Source organism: Mytilus edulis, chromosome 1, assembly GCF_963676685.1.
Source record: "Mytilus edulis chromosome 1, xbMytEdul2.2, whole genome shotgun sequence".
Lineage (NCBI taxonomy): Eukaryota > Metazoa > Mollusca > Bivalvia > Mytilida > Mytilidae > Mytilus > Mytilus edulis.
This window is the reverse complement of record NC_092344.1, coordinates 91,726,600-91,751,274: the sequence shown is the minus strand read 5'-3', so window position 1 is coordinate 91,751,274 and position 24,675 is coordinate 91,726,600. Positions and strand designations below refer to the sequence as shown.

The following is a 24,675-nucleotide window of genomic DNA, read 5'->3' as shown; positions in this document are numbered from 1 at the left end:
GTTTATTTTAAATGCAAATGCCTAAAGAAAGGTTGACTGTATAGATAGTTCTGACCGTTAAGGGATGATAACTGGAAGGCGGTTATATAAATGTACTATTGTTTGACATCCAAACCTTCACTCCCGAGTGTACCTTTCAATTCGATGGTAAAAAAAACCGACTGAAATAGGTGTTTTTTCGTTGATATTCGACGAACTAATAATATAAACACCATCCTTGCCATCAACATATAAAAGAGTATTTCCAAACATGCAATGAAAAGGAACGCAATTGTTTAACAAATACACGAGGGTTTCCAACGAGCATCTCTTTTCGCAAAATATCTTTCGGGAATTAGAACAGTCGTTGTACACCCCCAAAAAATATTAAGAAGAATTGCATGCAGTGCTTTCTGCAAATGTGTTTGATCAGGAATCGGTTCAACGATGGTCAGTGTAAAATCCAACAGCAAATATAACATTCTGCAGAATAACTGCATGTTTCTAAGAATAAACCATGGTTTTTTTTTCGAGACAGATAGGCCGAATATTTCTAATCTGATATATTACATTGCAACAAATTGATCAGTAGCGACAATATTCTTTGTTTTTGATTCAAGATGATGCATGTTCAATGAAAAAGCAGCAGCAATTATTTTTTTCTTAAGGCGAAATATGATTAATACTCGCTTATTCTATGTCGAAAAGGTGTACTTTTAAATGCGATACGGTTAATGCTTTTCAACAGTCTAGAGGGACTCAGTTTACATTCAAAATAATTTTTTTTTTCATTTGATGATTATAGTATATTTATATTTAACAATGTATTTTGTTCTTTTGATGTTGATAAGCTATTGATTGGTAGAAACATTTTTTTCTTTAAATATCGGTCTCCATCCATTTTTAACACTTTGTACTTTAATTAAATCTACAGGCCGTAAATTGAACGGTCCACTCTGCAGTTGTTCATCAGTTAAACTTCCAAATATATTACCATCAAAGGCTTCTTTTTCACATAAATCTGCTAAAATGTCTAATTTACAAAATCGAAAACAAGCAACAAGTTCTTCAACTGACATATCTTTTAAACCTTCATCATTAAGAAGTCCTGCATTTCGCTGAGGTGAAACTGCCGACGTTGGTTTAACAACTAAAACAGGTTTAACCGTTGTATCACATATTTCAGTGTATTCCCCTTCTTTCAAATCTCCTATAAATTCTAAGTTTTTCTCATATTTTTGTTTGACTCCACTCCTGCAACTTGCGTGATCCTTTCCCATTTCTTTTCCGCTACTTGTATTATACGATGATTGAGCGAAGATATTTTTCAAGCTAGATGGAAATTTCCTTCCAATTGAACCAACTAGTTTCTAGAAGATTTAAAAAGAAAACATAGATGGAGTTTAAAAATGAGCTATTATAGGTATTACAAGTGACACTACTGTAATGCAGAGGAATGTTTGGTGCAGTGATTTTGACAAGATTAGTGCAAGTGTGTCAATGCCTACTACAGATACTATAAATGACATATAGTTGCAAATCTATTAACATTTAACTTATTCGGTGAAGTTCTAAAAATCATAGAAACGATACGGATTAAGACACTTTGAAGAGGCTATCATGTTTAATTATTTTTGTAAATGGAGATGGTAAATTAAAAAAAGATAATGACATGGCACAGAAACCACATTCATAGAAATAAATGTAAATATAAGGAGAATGGGATTGTCAATGTGATGACTGCAAAAGAAATTAAAAAAAAATAGTGTGACGCTGAAAAATCTACGGAAAAACAACGAGAACAACCCAGTTCACGGTGGGTATGGTTGTCCTGCGAGAGAACGTTCTGTGCTGGTGATTCGGTCCTGACGGGTGCTGGTGATCAATGAAAAAATGTAAACAAAGTCGAAAATGATGATTTTTTACATTTTCACTCATAAAAAATGGGAGAAAACAGTTGAGATTCTTCAATTTTGTTTCTTATGGGTTCATATATAAACCATTAAAAAGTTGACTATCTACACTGTTTCAGTAAGCGTAACACAAAAATGCTCATTTTCAGAAAATCTAGAATTGAAAAAATAAAACAAAAATGCTCATCGAGTCCGCTTTCTATACCGCAATCCACACGACAAAACTATTTTGTGAAAAAACATTGCAATGTATTAAAATTTAGCATTTTCTCAATTTATTCATGTCCTGATACTGTGCTGGTGGGTCCTGTCATTGTGCTGGTGGGTCCTGATACGGTGCTGGTGATTTTGGATAAGAAGTTGGTCATATTTGAAACAAATGTTACAAAATCAATAAAATTGGGCAGATAATTCTTGTCAATAGGATCTATGACTCCTATTTTAGCTCTTGTGCATCCATTTGTGTTTTCAAATGATCGTAACTTGTATTACATATTTACATAAAAGGGCAACATCTTTCGTCAATTATAAGATAACAATATATTGTATCTAAAATAAGAATAGTGTAATTAAGATATTAAATACCCCTTACATTGATGCTTCAACAATGATCAAAGCCCATACCGCATAGACATGTTTGTAAGCGCTCCGCATACACCTCCCCATTTCCACCCAACCAACCCTTCTCATTTCCTCCTTCATTGTTACAGTGGTGTACCAACACAACAATTTATCACATAAAATAATAACACAAAGACACAAATTATTGAACAACGAATGCTCGCAGGTACTGAAAGCTAGTTCAAAGCCGCATTTTCAACAAATAGATAAACCATGTTCTCAATCCCAATCGTGTCGATTAAAAAAGTCTCAAAACTTAAGTTCACATTTTAATGTTTGATGAAGCAGAACTTTAAAAGTGTGCAGTGAATCTTGTGCTCACAACAGTTATTTTCATAATTATATTTACACAAGACTTATAAAGGAATTAAGAAGGTACCAAGAAATATTTTACAGTTCAATTTAATGATCATGAATGGTACGGAAGTTTACATAGGACAAAAAGAAATTGATAGTATTTTTTTGCGAAAGACTTAAACGCTTCTTTGCATTATATAGTACAGCTCTTCTATAAAAGCATGCAAAATAAAAAGTTTGATTGACTTGCTTGCTATGTTTGCTTGGATGTTTTCAAACAATAGGTAGGCGGAGTTTCAATACACACTGGGATTTGATTTGACAAATATAAACTGACAGGAATTGAAGTTAATGTTTATTGTCCAAACAAATTCTAGTATATAGTAAACAGACTACTTACCTGTCGTTTAAAAACAGCAAACAATCATAGCAAGCAATTTGATCAATAGTTTGCTTTGCATATATTTATAGAAGAGCTGTAAATTCTAAAAAAAAAATTCTTGTTGTCGTAGATGGTTAAATCCTCAACAAAATCTCAATAACTTTGTTGGAACGAATAAAGGTTTTAAATCAAATTTTCGTGGACTTTTTAGCTTCCACCCTGACAAGGCATGTTAGCTGTTCGTATGCTGTTGCACCTGACGCACGGAAACTTTCACATTACATCTTCTTTTCTGAAATATTTTACCCAGCTCATACTTGACAGGATTGTTATCCTAGTAAAAAATGTAACCAATGAATTGAACACAAGTTAAAAATTCCACAATACTATATAATTCATTTTATGTGTCAATTTGTTCGAAAAAAGTCGAAAAGAAGAGAGTTTTTTTAATGTCATGATTATCTGTCGCCTTCTAGATCTATGCTTAGCATTTATTTCAGATGACATGGACTCCTCACCCTGGTGACCCTGCTGTCTTTCATAACTTTATCCGTATACATATATTAATAGATAAACAAAAGGCTGCAACTGGTATTTTTGGATTTAAAATGATTCGTTGTAACGAAAATATTTGTGGTGAATGGAAACTGTGGGGTCAAAATCTTAAATTGCTTATAAATGTTGCTGGACCCAGTTTCGTTATCTGATCTGAATTTTCTGAAATGTGCAAGGTAGATAGACATTAGCCTTTTGATTTTTTTTACTCGGTAAGTTTTGCCCTAATTGCTTGAACTATTGCAATATTAAAGCCGATTTCAATGAGTGTGTAGACAAAGGGAATATCTTTGGTTATCTTGCTTGCTGAACAGAAAAGTCACGGTTTAGCTAACAAGCAAGCTAACCAAAGATATTACCTTTGCCTACATACTCAATGGAATCGGCTGTAACTAAAAACTCGAATACATTTTAACAGACAGTGGTCATGTTTGTTGATGAATAATGTTTTTCCTAGATTCACTCTTGAAAAATCATTTGGTAACATTTGGTCAAGTAATTTCAGAAAAGATCTTTTTGTAATTGCGGACGCCAAGACAATACATGAACCTCACACAACCCCTCGACAGATGTGAGCTTATATATGATCTTATAGCGATTCGGGTTGATAACCAGTTGAAATTAAGCCAGTTTTTTGTGTGTGTAGATTTGTATTGTTTTATAAAAAAAGAAGATGCGGTATGATTGCAAATGAGACAACTATCCACAAAAGACCATAATGACACAGACATTAACAACTATAGGTCACCGTACGGCCTTCAACAATGAGGAAAGCCAATACCGCATAGTCAGCTATAAAAGGCCCCGATAAGACCCTGTAAAACAATTCAAACGAGAAAACTAACGGCCTTATTTATGTAAAAAAAAATAAAAAAAATCTATATATTTTTGCTCTTCCTTTTTATGCAAAACCTTTTACATTTTTATTTTATGGGTTATTGTTGAAGGTCGTACGATGACGTATGGTTGTTAACACATACTTCCTTTGGTTTCTTATGGAAATTTGTCCATTGACAACAAACATACACATCATCTACTTTATATAAGTATTGTAAAAATTACAACGTATTTTGGTGATCTTGCAAAATGATCGTAATCCCGAAAATCGTAAACATATTTTCTTATATAAGTTAAAAGGGGGCAAGAAGGGTTCCATTAACAGGCCAATAAATAAGATTACAGTTAATTTAAAAAAAAAAAAAAAAATAGGGGTATTTTTTCTCTTATAATAACAGTAAACAGATTCACAACAATGTCAAATTCAAGAAAGCAGACAACAGTTAATTAGTCAATAACAGTACAGCATCAATGATCTTGAATATATGCCACTTTTAACTAAAATATAAAGGCACAGAACCAGGACATAGGAGCACAGAACCAGGACCGTTTTTCTTATCACCAGCACCGCGTCAGGACACTTCCGTTTAACGAACTTGCACGACTTTTGCAATGTAATATTGTTGTAATATACTTTGCATGGTACTAATGACGCATCAGAGAAAAATTAAGCAACAAAACAGTCGTTTTATTGCCGTTCTGATACAATGTAAACAAACCCACCAGCACAGAATCAGGACCCACCAGCACCTGACAGGACCAAATCACCAGCACAGAACGTTCTCTCACAGGACAACCATACCCACCGTACAGTTTAACTCTTTTAAAAGTATACAAAGATTTATATTACTTCATTCGATTGATTGCAACCGAACTTAAGTCATTTTCATAAACATAATGCCATGTCCAGTTTCTTTACTGGGTACGCATTATTTGAAGAAGAAAAAAATAACCTTGTTATGAGCAATAATAAAAAAAAAAACACACACTACCTTGACTTTTGATTTTTGAGTCATTTCTCTTTTGTAAAATATCTCCTTTGTACCTGGAAAATTTAAATTGGATTAATCTGAAGCTAGTTTAGAACCAAAATTCAATTCTGAGCTCAGTATTGACATTTACAATTCCCTCAATTGCATAACGAAAATTATAGCACTGCTTTGAGAAATACATACATTTTTCAGAAACAATGTTATAATAAATTTTCATGGTTGAGATGTTCCAATCAGATTGGTCGTTAAGTGGTTATTGATTTTTCAGAATGCAAAACATCCAAAGCCATAGGAGCATATATATTATTCAACGACGAAAGACGTCTTTCTTTCCTGTTTTGACCTTTTTATTTTAGTTGTCAACTATGTAATATCATAATATTTTCTAAAGATTCGTCTTTGCTTGCAATGCAAAAATGAAGAAACATATAATAAATGAGAATCTACAGATAATTAAATAGTTAAAAATGAATTTACCTGATTCGTCCATTACTTCGTAATCATCGGTTTCATCATCACCCTTTTTGTCTGAAAAATATTTTTGCCAATAATTTGTTTTCCCTAATATCAGAATGCTTCTGTTTATACGTCGGACAATAAAGATAACATATTAGTGGTATTTTTAATTAAGCTCGATCTATTCATTTCTGTTTTCAAGATTATATAGACATAAAAAAAAAACACCATAAAAAATCCTGAAAATTATCATATAAGGACACAAACTCCAATGAACAGTCAACTGATCATTTTGGACATTTGACTTTTTTTTTATGTATATCTTGTCTAAATGTTCGTTACTGCTGTTTTTAGTTTCCTATATTAACGAGTCACTTGAAGGTTTCATATTGTCAGTTTTGTAGATTCTTTTTTGCTAATCAATATACTTTGAATGAACTGTTTCGTTTGTCTATATACTGTTTTCAAGATAATAAGCAAATAACGTGAAACTGATTAGCATTGTGATTTAAAGACAATAAAAAGGGGTTTTCGTGAAGTCGCCACCACATAAGTTAGCAACATATTTTTTTCAAAATAGAAACCACTATTGCAACATGATACAACACTTACCACGAGAAATGTTTTTTTTGCAATAACAAATAGGAAACACACAAACACGGACGATTCTATTGGAATTCACAATTCTTATGGACAAGACAAATCAAACCCCCAAACATAATATATTTTTTAATGGTATTAGCAATATGGCAATATATGAAAGAAAAAATAGCTTGCATTTCTAAGTCATTTTCTGACTGTATCTATATTAACACATCCATTCAAAAAAATAAACAAAGTGGAGGGGGCCATGCTCTAGCATCTGTATGAAAAAGTAAAGTACACGGGAATACTGTTGAAATTGAACATTCAAATATTTCTGATTGGTTCTATTTGTGTTCCTTTTTATATGTTCTGATAATACTAAATATAAGATAACCGTTTTGCTTTTTAAAAAAGTACTGTTTGTTGATAAAGGCTCCTTTGAAAGATAAAAAAATAAAAATCAACGTGGACACAACTGTGAAAACTTGCAATCGGTTATTTCAAAATTCGGCTTTAAAACTCATTTTATCTGTTTAAGACAGCTTTAATATATACCATTTAGCTAAACTTACCGGAATTAAAATGTTCAAGCTCAACATTATTCCTGTCTACTATACGTGCCTCTTCACAACGCACTTTAGGAAGCAATCTAAATTGCAAAACACATTTGTTTTCCAATAGGTGATACTATTAGCATTTTACGAGATACAGACGTAAGAAAGTTGATTTTTTTTTCATTGAAGCCTTGTTAGAATTAGAGGAAAAACACCACTATTATTTTTAGTCCAAATTATATAGGATTCCTGTTGTTTTTCTAACAAAATTTTCTCCCTTGAATCTCAATTCTGCACAAAAAATACGTGTCTCTTCACAGTGTAAATAAACAAACACGAATATCATACCAAATACGAAGATGTGGTATGATTGCAAATGAGACCACTCTCTACCAGAGACCAAACCACAGAGAGTTAACAACTATAGCTTACGAGAAAACTAAATTGGGGCTATGGAAAGTATATTATTTTGCCTCTGGTATAATAAAGAGTGCACGATGTGTGTAGTTATAAAAAGATATAGACTGCACTCAAAGACCAATGAGGATTATACATAATTTTATGTTTAGTCCTGAGTACCATGTTATCATTACTCTCAATTGTTGATTGTAATCTATATTACGTCTGAAACTACAATTTGTTCAACTGTCATATATGCACAATTTTACCTGACATCATTATATAGCCATCATCCTTATCCCGCATTCTGGGAATTGTCATTGATCTTTGCAAATTTGGTGGACGAGCTTCCACTGGAAAAATAAGTTATTGGTAGATAGTAAATATTGGAAATTTACTACAAAAAGGTAGTAAATATAATTGTAGATAGACTTAAAACATTCCAAAATACAATACTGAAGGACTAGAATGCATGATTGGGTGTTATTTCTGATGTATCTGAAATTTTGTGTGCATTTAAACTCTAACTGAACTACATCTGAACATAAAAAAAACATATATAAGAAGCAACGATACCTTCAGAGACCACTTACATCATTTAAAAATTCGATTTACAATCAAAGAATGTAAGTAAAAAGCAACAAAAATGAATTCGAAAACTAAAGGACGTAGTAACTTGAGTAGGAGTAAACCTTACTATGGCGAATGTGACTTATTGGTCAATATCTATTTCCCTTAAAATTGTATAATCCATTTTGGCATTTAATTTGAACTGCCCATGTTTAGAAAATTTCGCAAAGCTACGATTCTAACTTTATTTTTATTTTTTTATAGATAGAAGGTTACTTAAAGCCCTGGTCACAACGAACCCACGACACATCTATGCAGCGCCACGACATGACATTTTGTCAAATCGCGGGTCATTTGTGATCGTCGTACGACAGTCGCACGAAATTTTGAGCATCGTGGCGCTGTCGTGTGTCGTGGGACGAAAATTGGACATGCACCATTTTTGCTCTACGATTTTTTGTTGTGTCACCGTCTTGTAGCTGTCGTGAGAGTGTTTTACCACGATCGTGCGACTGTAGTGCGATAAAAAACATTGTCGTGGGTATCAACATAAACTATTTTAATAAAACAATCGTACGACTGTCGTATGACTGCCGTACGACAATCTCACGACTGTCGCAAGACACTATAGTGACACAGTCGCACGATTGTCTCACGAATACCAACATTGATTGTCTGTCGTACGACAGTGGTACGTTAGTCGTGCAACATATTTTTGTTTTATTTAGAAGAATCAATTCGGTGGGAATGAATGTTTGGAAAAACATACCGTCTGCCGTTTGAAGAGGATGGCTATTCCACCAGAACGTTACGCTTAGCCTTGCTGAAAAGGCGCCTTGCCGGACTCCGACAAGAGAAAAATGTGGTCCTGTTAGCGTTGCTACCACCTTTCTTTTGTTATTTTTTCTTTTCAGGGGCATCCTGGTTAAAATTCGCTGAACAATTATAATATAAACTAGAACGAAATTCATAACAGTGTGGTCGACAGTAAAACGTTTATTAGTAATTGTACTGAAAAGTTTACCTTTAACTTGTTTGTCGTGGGCGATGATTTTATGCTCACTCAGTCTATCGGAGGCCTTCAAGTGGGGATTTAAATAATCATTTGTTACACATTTTGATACATAAAATGAAACTTTCTTTTCACATATCATTTAAGGAATTTATTTTAAATAGAATGAAATTCAAAACAGTGTGGCTGTGGCCATTGATTGACACATTAAATTCATCCATTGACTGGGACAATTTAGGTGAACGTTTGTATGTAACAACCACTGCTCACTATGTACTTTTTAACTTGACACTTAAACTATGGGGTCACCAAAGGTTCTCAACACCTTAATAAAGTAATTCGAAAAATTAATCAGAAATAACGCGATGTTTTGATTTATATCAATTATATAAATCAAAACATAAAGGTTATTCCTGATTAATTTTTCGAATTATTTTATAATTAAAGGCGTTAAGAAACCTTTGGTGACCCCACAGTTTAAATGTCTATCGTTGAAACGTCGTGAACAGTGGTCGTTAGAGACAAACGTTCACGTAAATTGTCCCAGTCAATGGATGAATTTAATGTGTCAATCAATGGCCACAGCCACACTGTTTTGAATTTCATTCTAATTGTTATACCATCACTTACAACAGTTTCACTTTTAAGAATATTAATGTCCAGAGCTGATATCAATAAATAATAATAAAAAAAAAAAAGTTTATTCATGGTAAAAAAAAACAAAAAAACTTTTAAGTTAATAGGGACCCGCGTTATTTCAGAAAATATCTTATTGATTAAGAGAACAAAAACTTCTACGTTGTGATCATTTAAGAGTGGCCTTCTATTTATTCAATGCTAACCATGTGGGCTTTGTTTTTTTTTATATACCATAAATCGATTCGTTCATTCAGATATTTGTCAGTTTGCCTTGGCTCTTCAAGTCCAACACTTCTCACGAAATTGGTATTTTTCTTACAAAAATTACATCCATGTGATGTATTCTTTTCATGGAGAATGAATGTTGCACCTTATTTTATTTGTTATCGTTTTTTTGTGTGTGTATCATTGACGTATAAGACAACCTGAATCTTCTTTATTCAAATTTAAAACATACGAGATGGCAATTATGACACAAAATAACTAAATTAAACTTACAGCAGAAGAAAGATAATGAACATCGCTTTTATAGTCTTCTAAATATCGAAGACGCGTGGTCTTTTTAAAAATGATGTAAATTTATAAAGGAAACAACAAACAAAATAGTTCGAATATTTATATTGGAAAAAGTAACGGTGTGTAAATCATAACAATTATTTTATTTCAATGAAAATCAAACTGTTGAATTTTTTCCGCTGCGAGCAAATTTTTAATTTTGGTCGCATTTTGAAAATCAATAAATCTTGTATTCTTGTTGGAAGCTGCACTGTGTAGTTTATACCCGTTTTTTTCAATGCCACACAAATCCAACACAGACAAAAAAAATGGTAGGTTCAAGAAATAATTGATGCAAACTATACTTTATTGTAGTTTTAACATGGGTAGGCATTATATTCGTGATTATTTTTGCCCGAGCGATATCGAAAAACTATTATAAAAAGTGTCCTAGTTCAGTGAAAATGTACGTCATACTTATTTCCTAAACAAATAAATAAACAAACATTAATTAACATACAACACTACCAAAGGTCAGAGACTCCTTACTTGTATGATTTTGTAAAAAAATGCATCTTTTTAAAACAGTCGAAAACAAAATTGTCTGTCCAATGGAAAAGTCGAAGCCCAAAAAAGATGAACAGTGCATTATAGAAACATAGAAGCTGCTTGCAAAAGTTGACGACAAGATCTATTTTATAACTTGAGTATGGCCTAATACTATTAACCTGAAATAAATATATTTATAGCAATTCCCTTGATACGAAAGATCTTGGTCTTTTTTTTTCTTTTTTTTTTTGCTCGTTGGTTGGGTTTTTGTCTCAATGACAATTCAATTTTCATTCTTATCATAGATATAACTGCATGTTAAAATAAGAATATGAAGTGTGATAGGCAATCAGACACATTCTTTCCAGGGACCAACAGGCGTTATCAAGCTATAGTCCCCGTATGGCCTTCGACCATTAGCAAAATACACACTTTATAGAATGAAAGCTCCAAGAGGTCTTGGGATGAAAAAAACAAACATAAAAGATGTGCGAGAAAAAAAAAATAGGGATACCGCATGGAAATTGGAAAATGGTCCGCAACATTAATTTAGTCAACTCACTTAGTTGAAATTAAAGACCTGGCGAATTTTAGCCTTTTGCAATGGATGTGATGTATGTTTAAAAAAAAATCATGGTTTGTTTGGACATTTTTATAAATCAAGTCTTGTTTTACATTATTGGCAAGTAAGTTTTAAGTCATGAACAAATAATCACTCACAGAAAGACGTCAAATCCATCAACAAAAGAAAAAAATTAATAGACGACCGACAACGCACAGAATATCATGTATGTGTTCCGGACCATATGAGTATTTGGACCATACGCATATATCATGACCATAAGGGTATACTAATATGGTCCAACCATACACGTATGGTCCAAATACTCATAAGGTCCGGAACATATTTTATTTGCGATCACAAATGCACGAAGACGTCCATTTCTATGTAAATTGGGTCGATTTTTTTTATATAGATAAGATGAATGCGTTTCTGTTGCCAAGTGTTTTTCACAAGTATAGTAGCAGTATAGCAGAACGGTTTATGTTTCCTATATACACCAAATGATACATTTTGCCTATACAATAACGTAAATGCATGCAAATTTCACAAGGTTTAATCCAAATAGCTTTCTTACTATCCAATAACTTTCAAGTACGAAAAAGACAGGGCAGAAGTATATTTTGTCTTTATGTTTCGTATTCAGTATGACAGCGGCACGACAGTGACACGACAGTTACACGCGCATCCAATGGCATGAAAACCTGAAATATAGGCTCAAACAACTCACAATTGTCGTACGACTGTCGCACGACTGTTGTACGGCCTACTTGCGACAAACCCACGACAGCATAATTACAATTGTTTTTCTCTGTCGTGTACCCATCGGGGACATATCGTGTGACCACTCGAAGTATTTTTTGACAGTTTGCACGACAGTGCCACGACAACTAGTTTATAGATCTTTATAGATCTTCCACGACAAAAAATCGTACGATCTGTTGTGACCGGGGCTTTAGTAAAGTAAACATTACCTTTAAATAAATTAACATGACAAAAACACAAACTGACTCCTTATTAGAGTTAATGCCCTTAAAATTAAACTTATGCTTCATTGATTTGGTGTGTCCTTAGTGCTTTTCTGAATCTTCATCAGGAACGCTTAAAACAAAACTCTGAAATCCAAGGATAATAAAAAATACTTGATCAAGAGTAAAAAAGAACCCTATATATCAACTAAATCTACCATAATTACTCGAGGGAGTTAGAACCAAAGTTTCTTCAAAATTTCCGAAGTCAAAGGCCATATTAAAGCCGTTTTTTTAACCATTTTTGCGATTATGGCTATAATGGGAACGTGTAACAGCAGTTTTAAATGACCAGCTACATATATCGACACAACCTTTTTTTCAGTCAACTTCATTTTGGACTTGGTTGCATGGCTCTTAGGCCAAAACATGGGTTGCACTGAATAACATTTTTTACACTTTTTTCGTCAGGTACCGGGTAATTATAACCTTGATAATTACAATAAATAGATATAAAAACTAAATAAGCGGAGTTGCCTTACTTAACTAGACCTATACATAAGTCAAAATGGTCAAAATAATCAATCAACTATAAGTGTTGATGTCTTATAACCCTTCACTGATACTATTCCCGTCTTAGGCGAAACTATAGAAGATAGAGAAAATCTGTAAACAGTTAAACTCACCAGCAAGAAAAGATTCAATAGTAAGTTGCAATGACCGAAATGGCAGTTAATTTGCCTTTCATTGTTCATGTTTTTAAGTTAATGTCTTATAAATAAACTATAACACATAGATAGAGATTTTAAATAACATAAATACTCAGCAAGACCAGATCTACAAACAAGTCAACACGAACAAAATGGTAAGGCTAATTCTAAGACGAATAATTGACATTTCTTTCTAGTTTTGGGTTTTTGGTTTAAAATTATTGTTCAAAGAGCCAAAATGATTAGGAAAATAAGTCCTACAAGTATTATGTCAACATGATAAAAATCGACAATTGTCTCTAATAACTTTTAAATGACAAGTTTAGCCAATTATTGTGTTTTAGATACTATAGTATTCAAAACTATAATTGATCCAATAGTTATAGCAATAATCCCGGGCTCCATGGAACCTACAGTTTTTTCCATCTACAGTCATGATATAAACGTAAGATATCCACAACTCATTTATTTTTATTTTCATTTTAATTTATAAAATGTTAACTTATACCTGAACTTTGTCTTCTAGGAGGAAGTTTTGGAGGTGGTACAGAATATGGCACTTCTTCTCTGATCTTCAGATTTATCATAGGTCTTTGCTTTTTAACCATATCAACATACAGCATGCTATCAACAGCTGACATATCTTGGCTTTGTGAAACATTTGTTGACAGTAAAATTTCATAATCTTTGTCGCCTTGATTGATGGCAAGATACACTTCAAGTTCTTTCACGATATCCCCGTTTGTAGGTAACATGATGACATTTCTCTGTACAAACTTTCCCTCATCCTTCTGTGATGTCTGAGGCTTACTATGGCCTACGACAACTTCTTCGGTAATGAATCCCAAAAGTGTCAAACTACCAGTAAATGTGCAGATATTGGGTAGTGCTTCATCAAGATTTGTTGTAAAAAATTTCTGTACCTCTTCATCGACAAATGTTACAGTTTGAGGTAAAGGAAAGCGATCAATCACCTCTTTTATGGTGTACTGATTATTGTCTGGTTTGGAAGTAAGGTTGTATTGCCCTGATGTTGAAATGACAAAAAGTTCACCAGTTTTCATATCCGTGCAAACTAAACCTATTCCATCAAGAAATCTATCAAGTTCAAGACTGTCTCCTTTTTCAACTGTTCTTGCTGAAAAACGTTCTGTATTTCGTGATGTGAAAGCCTCGGTCACAGTTACATACCGAGGAAAAACTTTTATTAACTCTTCAACAGAATGGAAAGCTTTTCCCTTCGTTCTTACTCCTGTAGTTGTAACTTTCCCTTTGTATTCAAGCGGAATAAATATCTCTTCTATTTTTTTATTTTTTGCAGATAAAACATCAGCTCTCACCTTTTGAATGTACTTATGACAATCCAGCCTTATGAGATCACCTGGAGAAAATGATTCGCTATCATTGTTATAAAAACCTGTTGCCACTTTAACGAGAATAGGCAGTTTCTCGTCTCTGAGTATTTCTTTGAGGGGTGCAGATTTTTCTGACCAATCAATTGTTTCTTCTGTCGATTCCATTGCATTATTTACATACAGTCAGATATTGCTTCCTGGTGCAAAGTAATGCGCAATTTCTAGCAATGTGCAATTTTAAGATATTTAAAATATCGACATTGACCGTGATTTAACCATAATGCTTTATAAAAAAATATCACCCTGTTGCGATTGACTGACTACCTATTTTTAGTAATCCCTTGAATAGAGGTATTATGCCGAATATACAAATGTAGTACATCTACAAAACAATTGAGTGTATACCTTGCACAAGGGGCTTTCGTGACTTGGAAAAACCGAAAACGTTTAAAATAAGTGGATATATATCAGTAGGGAGATGGTGTACAATTTCACGAAGATAATATTCCTCAGCTATATTTGCTACTGAAGATGATACTTCCTTCTTCTCTCATTGGTGCGTTATTATTGTCAGTATTGTATTTAGGAATGAATTATTAAGTTTTAATTATTCCTTCTTAGACCTAAGATCAAGCTTCCTTTTTATCAGCTCTTGTTGAATGGTTAACGAACTCTTCATAATAATTTGGTCTGGAACATCCCTCAAAAGAAATGTAGTGTCAAAATTCGTATTTTGGGCAGTTAATTGTTATACTATTGCTGCTAATTTCATTTGTTAGATAACGCAAATTCGTTTATTTATATCGATAATTTTAATTAAAATATTCATATTTTAAAATCTTATAAAGGTTTAAATTCCACACAACCTTTAAAAAGAATTGAAAAAAAAATGTTTTAAGACCCTCATACAGTACTTGTAACACAGTTTATGATTTTTGTTTTACAGTCTGTCACGTCGGATATCAGATGGAAATTTTATCTTAAAGCAGCAGGAAATTTAGAATAAGAAAGCCACAGCAAAAAGGTATCTAAAAAATCTTTGTATTAAACCAACAGATAAAAAGCATTAATATAATCAAATCTCATTTTGAGCAATTCAACGCTCCTTTTTTGAAATACTAAGGATTTTCTACCTCATGATTATTTGTATTTGTTTTTGGCAACACTAGTAGGAAATTTTGGTCATCAATGCTCTGCAGCTTTTCAATTTATTTGGCCTTTTACCTTTTTTGTATTCGAGCGTAATTGATGAGTCTATTGTAGATGAAACGCGTGTCTGGCGCAAATACAATATTTCAATCCTGGTATCTATGATGAGTTAATTTACAACCACTGGGTCAATGCCACTCCTGGTGAAGTTTTTATTCCTCGAGGTTATCACCAACCCAGGAGTCAGCACTTCTGTGTTGACATGAATTATCATTGATATGGTCATAATTATAAATTAACTATTTACAAAACTTTGAATTCATGAAATTCTAAAGGATTTTCTACCTCAGAATTAGATCACCTTAGCTGTATTTGGCAACACTTTTGGCCCTTTTTTTTTTTTTTTGGATTCGAGCGACACTGATGAGTCTTTGAGAATGAAACGCGTGTCTGGCACAAACACAATATTTCAATCCTGGTATCTATGATGATTTCATTTAGTTATCAAAGAAACAAATCCTAATGTATCACACCATAATTCGTGTACATGACACGTATTCGACTTAATCAAGTGCGATCCAGGGGTCTTAGTGCTCTAATTATTTCATCTATTGTGCTCACTAACCTGTCGACTCTGAGGTTGTGAATTGTGATGTGTGTTCTGATAAAATATTGCCAGTTTCCCTGCCAGATGTGGATGGTTCTCTTCGGATACTTTATGTCATTCACCAATAAATAAAGGCAACAGTAGTATACCGCTGTTCGAAAGTCATAAATCGATTAAGAGAAAACAAATCCGGGTTACAAACTATTACCATATAACCAAGTTCGTATAAAGTGAAAGTAACCATTAATTAACAAACAAACAAGTAAGCTCATGATTATTGCTATATAAATCATGTTCCTTATGTCGTAACTACAATCCACTGCTCTTTTCACCACGAACGTGACCTACCGAATTACACTATTTACCGGGTTTGTAATAACATGAACAACACGACGGATGCCAATCGTTGAGCAGGATCTGCTTTCCCTTCTTGAGCACATGAGATCCCCCCAGTTTGTGGTGGGGTTCGTGTTACTAAGTCTTTAGTTTTTTATTTTGTGTCTTTTTTTACTATTTTTCTGTTTGTCTTTTTATTTTTAAGTCATGGCGTTGTCAGTTTATTTTCGATTTATGAGTTTGGTATCTTTAACTCTTCTTTTGGAGATTTGTTTGCGCAATGAGCAGTCACACTTGTTTAAAGTCAGCATAGTCTGAACAAGCAAGATTGAAACATAATGATACGATAGAGGGTATGTATGTTGTTACTAAGATATGGGCTGACAGTTTCATCAGCATAGTAGTTATTACGTCGACATTGACATAAAGATGATTTTGTTTTAATCATATTTTTTTTAATCATGTAGCGCGTGTTTATGTATGTATAGATAGATATTTTTTTATTTCAAAGTACAACTTGGTACACATACATGAAATACAAGTTATTACATTTTTAAACATATGCAGTCAATAAATATGTATATTTATACCAACCAGCCTTTAGAGGCTTATGTGGCACTGTCATTCATGTACGAAAAATGTATAAAAAAAATTCAAAATGATATTAATCCTTATTATCGCTAATTTACGAAATTTTCCTTTGATCCTACGGACTGATAGTTTTCTTTCTCAGCAGAGTCGAGTGATGAGAAAATTATTGCTAAAAACTAAGGGGGCACGTGGCTTTCTTAATGAAATTGACATGAAACTGACAACGTCGTCATAGGTAAAATAGCGATAAACAGATTATCATTGGTCATCGCAACTCGATAACTTTTCTCGCTTTCGTCGTCTCGGCTCAAGCGAGAAAAAAACTAATCACGTTGAGATAATCGACGACAATCTTTAATTGTATATGAGGCTTAATTCTTATTAGATACAATGTAGTTTCAATATATCATTTGTGTTAAATATTAATTGAGAAAATAAAGATAAAAGTATCTAAAACAATTATTGGTTTTAATGTATATGTTGTGCATGGAAAAGAAGGAAGATAAGAGTTGTATCTCTTTGTACGTATCAACATTATATTATGAAAAAATAGAATTTGTAATAAAAGATACAAAATAATTTATCACCTAGAATTGACTACTTTTTGACAGTTGATCTATATAATAATCATTATATCCCATTTACTGAGTTAGCAAAACAGTATGTAAACAGTATTACTAATTTTTGAAAAGTATAATTGAAAAATGTTAATGCATACAAGTAAACATATGACACTTCTTATCACAATAAGAACATAACAAGCATGTGTAACAATGAACAGAGCAGACCATACTCAGTACAACCTGAAAGTTGTGCCACCTCTCACTCTTTGTGGAATAATCGTATATACCGTATCTTTACTTTTCAATAAAAATGTCAATGTACGAGGGGTGATCGATCTTTCCTTTCCTTTCCTCTGGGAACAGAACATTTGAATATGTTGCTGATAAGAACTAGAAGTAAAGAATTTGAGTTATCTTTCCTATTACACAAGTATTTGTAAGGTGGGTACAAAGTAAAGTCACAAAAATACTGAATTCCTAGGAAAAATTCAAAACGGAAAGTCCCTAATCAAACGTCAACCCGATATACTCGCTATACTCGAATACTAGTATTAGAAAAAAGACTATCTAGCTTTTTATATTTTCCTATGCTAAGCTATAGAACCAAGAGTTGTAAGTGGTAAAGTTGAAAATATTCCTTTACATTTTTTTCGGGCTACTTCGTGAGTTTGTTGATCGTTAGGAAATATCTGCTGCACATATGACGACGGATGTGCACCAGTTGTTGTAACCATAATCCTGTCCATTTATAACTAAATATGACTCACCGAATTCGACTTATCGCCAGCTGCAGATTTGTACTTAACTGAGCACTCCAACGGATGCCACATATGAAGCAGATCTGCCTACCCTTCCGAAGCACCTGAGATAACCACCGGTTTTTGGCGTGGCTCGTGTTTCTCAGTCTTTTATGTGCTGTGTACTTTTCATTTTTTTGCCATAGCATTGTCAGTTTGTTTTCTATATGAGTTTGAATATCTCTTTGGTATTTTTCGTCTCGTTTTTGTTGTACCATTGCAGATGAGTACTCTTTTGACAGTTCTATTACATTTGCAGAATATGATTTTAGGAACTATGGATTATCAGGTTCAATCCACTTTTTTACATAAGGAATTGCCTGTACCAAGTCAGAAATATGGCAGTTGTTTTCCATTCGTATAATGTGTTTAAGCTTTTGATTTTGCTGTTTAATAAAGGACGTTCCGTGTTTAACTTTCTTTGGAGTTTGATATTTTGGGTATTTTTATTCAATATTTTCAAATGTCAGAGCTTCAGGATAATGAGTCAGAAAAGTTTGGGAACGTTTCGCTTTCTTCCGACAGATTAACAAGAAAGAACCAAGACATAACATTTTATCATATTAGATTATTTAAGATGTTCAATTGTGTCGTGTAAATTCTTTTCAGGAATTAGCAGTTAACTGGGGTTTCTCAATAAAATCCCTTCAACATCAATATCTTCAATTGTTATCATCGATTAAGTTCTCCATTGACAATGATGATTAAGGTCCTCCATTAGAGAAGCAGTTCGTACAAGTGAAACATAACAGCAAGATTGATCACAAAATTAGCAAATCTTCAATTGTTATCATCGAATATGACAAGGTATTTAAACATTCCAGTCTCAAAATAAAAAAAAGGAAACAATAAGTTTGAAATGTTACACGGAAAGGAAAGACATCCACCTGAATGAGAAAAAAAATATGAAAACATCACGGTATAAATTCCATTCGTCCGTAGCGTTTTTTCTGAATTTACCTTCAAAGCCGTATATTTGAAAGCCAAGGATGTACAGGGACTTAAATCGTTGGAACTATGAACCACATCCGTCTTCATATGTGCAGCAGATATTTCCTGACGATCAACAAACTCACGAAGTAGCCCGGAAATTTTTAAAGGAATATTTTCAACTTTACCACTTACAACTCTTGATTCTATAGCTTAGCATAGGAAAATATAAAAAGCTAGATAGCCTTTTTTCATATATTCGGGTATAGCGAGTATAGCATGTTGACGTTTGACTAGGGACTTTCCGTATTGAATTTTTCCTAGGAATTCAGTATTTTTGTGATTTTACTTTGTATCCATCTTTAAATATAACCAAATCCATCCAATGCCAATATTGCATGAGGGTGTTGAAACTTAAGTTTCTGTATAAAATCTATAAAAGAGAAGTTTTGGAAAGTTTGTTATAAATCATGTCAGTCCCGAAGACTAGCTACTGAGCTGATGATATTCTTGGGGACTGATAATCCACCAGCAGAGTTATCAATTCAGTGCTGTTAAAAAAAATAACTGAACACGCTATAAATGTCATGCGTCCTACGCGTTTTTCTGGATTTATCATTGTCAGCAACGTTCAAAGCCATATATATTTGGGAGCCAAGGATGGATAGGGACCAAAAAGGTTGAATACCTATAAACCAAATATTAAAAAGAGAAAATGTATAAACTAGCAATTTTAGATGACCCCCCTCCTTTAGATAGTTTGCTATACATCATGTGTCAGTACCGAAGTACTGACTACTTAGCTGATGATTCACATACTACTAAGCAACTAAAAATTGATGACAAGATTAAAGAAAAAAATATGAACAGACTTCTGAAACAAAACGATTGGATTAGGAAGAATCAACCATACAGAATTTGAAATATAGGTACTCGTCACCAACTATTTAATCAATATATCAGCAGTGACACACTTGAAAAATATACATAAGTAAACTCAATTTATTTTAAATAAGTAAACTAAACTGTTTCATCGGATATCGAGGAATATGAAAATTTAATTAAAAAGTACAATCAGAAGGATTGAGCCCTCTTATATTTCAAAACTGAAAGAAACTAGACTTGAAAGATTATTACATTTCCAAGTACTCCAAAAAGACGCTCAATATCAGTTGTGCTATATGTCTCTCCCTTATGAGATTAGAAGAAACATAGGTCAAAATGACAACAAAAATGCTGCAATATTTTGAAAAAATGTCTGTAGTTAACTGTATGTTTGTTCTAAATAGCTAGAAAAAGACTAGATTGTCTACGTTGTTATTTTGGGCGTTGTTTCAGATATTGTAGGTAAAAGGATTCTTAAACTAATGGCCAGACGCGGTTTCAATGAAATCATAATCCAAGCTATCCGTAGATATGATATTAGTCAGACTGTATATACTATTTATATTAGACAATGAGTCGTATTTGGTCGCGACAACAGACTATTGACGGCATGGTAAATCCCAAGTGTCTGTTCTATTAAGGATAATTTTAGATTTGTTGTTGACAAACCGTAATGTATCATATAGTTTTATTTAATAAGAGAGTTAGACGAAAATGGTCACTTACTCGAAGTCATTTGAATTCAACTACAATGTTTAGGAAACGATAGAGTTACTCTCCAGATGAGAATTATGACTTCGTTTATCTTGGAGTCTTAATAAAAGTCATATGTGATGAAAGAACTGCATCCTACATATTCGACAAAGTGTGTACAAACTCCTAAGTTGTTGTTGATAGTTCCAAGAACAATATAATAAGGATTGTAAAAAGTAAAACAACAAAAATACTGAACTCCGAGGAAAATACGAAACGGAAAGTTCCTAATCAATTAGGAAAATCAAAAGCTCAAACCCATCAAACAAATGTAAAACTGATGTCATATTCCTGACTTGGTACAGACATTTTCTTATGCATGGTGGATTAAACCTTTATAGCTACATAAACCTCTCACTTGCATGACAGGCACATAAAACTCCATGATATAGACAATAATGGGTTCACAAAACAAACAAACATTTACTTTTACAAATTGTAACTTGGATGGATAGTTGTCTCATTAGCAATCATACCACATCTTTTTATATCTACATATTAGGTAAAAATGTAAAAAAAAAAATAGGGTACGGTTGTCAACATTGTGTTATGATTTTAATCAGTATAAAAATAAAAAAAGATGGCAACAAAGAAAAACGAAATGACTTTAAGACAAAGCACATAGGCACACACGAAAGACAATAATACAAAATATTACCACAGCAAAGCAACACAATGGCGCGATGCATAAGTACCGAACTACACCAAAAGGATATTACAAAAAAATGGACAAAATAGTTAAGGATGTCTTAAGTTATGTTATGTGACATTTGTATATTTAGAAATATTCTGCCTAAATCTGTAATCATTGATTCTCCAATTGCTAACCTTTATTTCGTTTAAACGGTACATCCGAAGTCTGTTCATAAATTAAGAAATCATTTTAACATGTATGATGTAGTATTAGGGCATTTGTTTTTCACTTGTTCCGTTAAATGATAGTGCTTTGCTTTGTTAGTTTTTATGAACTTTCCCGTTATAAATGTTTGAAGTTCAGTATATTTGTTATATTTTTTTCCGACTTACTCGCGTAAATTTAACCCAAGATAAGTTTGGTTATTCCGTATATGTTAATTTGGTCATATAGCTCCAAATGTTGCAGCGTATTTACGCACTACTGGCTTTCACATATTCGGGTTTGAACATTCCTGGTGAAAAGTAAATTCAGAAAAGCGCTTCTGATGCACGACATTTATACATCGTTTATTTCATTTATAAGCACTGGATTGACACAGCTAGTGGTAATTGACTATAATTACTTGATGGTATTACCAGATCTTTAGTCAGTGTTTTTTTCTCCTCACGTGATTGAGAACATATACTTACTTGATATTCCCTGTTCATGATGGATTTGCATTTTATGTTTGGGCAACATTTGATTGGAGATTGAAGAAAAACTTTGGTAAACTAAAGCTGCATCAAACAAATAAAAAGCATACAATGGAACTAACGAAGCCCAACAACAAATCAAAATATTGCCTGTCGAGATAAAGATCTGTTTACCAAGAACGCAATCATGACGTTACTGATTAAAATCATGTGACGTATTATTTCTAAATATTATTTTCATTCTTCATTTTATTCCTATATCATGATTGATTACTCGATATCAACATGACTGACAAGACGACATTCTCCTCAAGCATCTGAATTTCAGCAATTATTTTGAGGTTGTACAGGTCCTAAAAGCATTACAGGCGCAGAGACAGGGATTTTGTATGGACTTGCTATTAATTCGTAATTGATTCTTAAAAAATATACCTAAAGTATTTTTAGCATTCAAATCCTCCAGATATTCTCGTATTCCATTGCTTCTTTTGACTATCTTTAGTGTGTTATTTTGTGATTATTGCCTTTAATGCCTTATGGAAATATTTCAATTTCATAATTCCACTATTTAATTTAGAAGCACCGTTGACATGTGAATAAAAGTATATTTGGCTAATCAAATTGTTGCAACACAAGTTGTACCTAATTTCCAAATACAGACATCTTCTAAATCTGTCAAAATGAAATGCTTCCCATGTAAAACAAGATGAATCGAAAGTGATATATAGGCGATTTAATCATTTTCAAAAAAAATTTATATATTGATATGAAAATTGTTACCGTAACCATATCGAATGTAATTAAAATATTTGAAAAACTTAAAAGAGGATTTCATACATAACGAACAGATGGAATGGTTCTTTCCGATAGTTCTCAATTGACAATAAAAATTTAGGTCCTTCTTAAGGGAAACAACTCGTAAAAGTGAAACATAACGGCAAGATTGATCACTGAACTTTCAAATAGAATACTAGTATCAAATTCTTCTTGTTTTGGTGCTGATAACAAATATCTGTTTCCTTCTCATCTAGTATATATTGCTACTTCACATTTTTTGGATATAAATCCATTATCTACGATAAAAATGTCACATTTATGACAAGATAGATAGTTTTATATATTTGAAGGTGATTGTGATTTGAAGTGTTTACATTTGGATATCTAAAACAGTTGTAAATGATGAAAATTTTGTTTTGAATATAGAAAATGGATCGTAAAGTATAAATCATAAAAACTAGGGCATTTGTCAAAACGATCAATTGTAATCAACACAGAAAACGATAGAAAATTGCAAAAAACCAAGCCAGCGTATGCCAATTCTATATTATTGTTTACTTGAGCCTTACAAACACGACAGAAATTTTAAGCATTCTTACACTCTATTTCGTTTTTATAAGAGAACAGACTGAAATACTCCTCGTCTTGTGGTTTATATTGGATACGTGTGCAATGGCAATCTTACCACCTTTTATCTATTTTAAATCAATGGTGTATGTTTTAGTCAATGCATTGTTCAGAGAATAACATCATGTCAGAAATACAAAACTGAAACCAAGCGACACATATGTAAAAAGACATCATGATGAACACCATTGGAACTTTACGTTGCTCGATGTTTGTCCGTTTCTTCCCCGAGGGTATCAACAGCCCAGTAGTCAGCACTTCGGTGCTGACATGAATATCAATTATATGATCATTTTTATAAATTTCCTGTTTACAAAACTTTTGAAATTTTTGAAAAAATTAAGGATTTTCTTATCCCAGGAATAGATAACCTAAACCGTATTTGGCACAACTTCTTGAAATTTCGGGTCCTCAATGCTCTTCAACTTTGTACTTGATTGGCTTTATAACTATTTTGAGCGTTACTGATGAGTCTTGTGTAGACGAAACTCGCGTCTGGCGTATTAAATTACAATCATCGTACCTTTGATAACTATTTGTATATGACGGAATATATACTGGCTGACAATATAAATATATCAATTACTTTCGTCACCAAACATTCATTTTATGTGGGGGCATGTGTTTTTTTTTCTTGACAGATAATTTTTTTTCGAGTTTGATCAAAAACAAAAACAACTTTGAGAAACCCATGTCCCCCTCTCTAACCCCCCCCCCCCCCCCCAAAACAACAAACAGAAATAAAAAGATGAATGACAGATGCTTTATTAATCCTGGTGCATAAATATGTTATTTCTAAAAATGTTTTATGAAAAACCCGTGCCCAACCCCCCTCCCCCTTTCTCTAAAATAAACCCAACAACAAACAGAAATAAAAATATAAATGGCAGATGCCTTATAA

The 24,675-nt window shown here is 32.9% G+C and overlaps 1 protein-coding gene across 1 annotated transcript; it reads right to left on the bottom strand.

The window, feature by feature from the left end:
• Window positions 1-627: 627 nt before the first annotated feature.
• On the bottom strand, window positions 628-14,852 carry LOC139494813 (uncharacterized). Its single transcript, XM_071282989.1, has 5 exons — window positions 13,584-14,852; window positions 7,840-7,923; window positions 6,054-6,104; window positions 5,577-5,629; window positions 628-1,349 (listed from the first exon to the last, which is right to left on the bottom strand). Exons 1-5 carry the CDS (start codon window positions 14,593-14,595, stop codon window positions 831-833), a joined length of 1,719 nt encoding a protein of 572 aa, XP_071139090.1. The 5' UTR covers window positions 14,596-14,852; the 3' UTR covers window positions 628-830.
• Window positions 14,853-24,675: the final 9,823 nt, after the last annotated feature.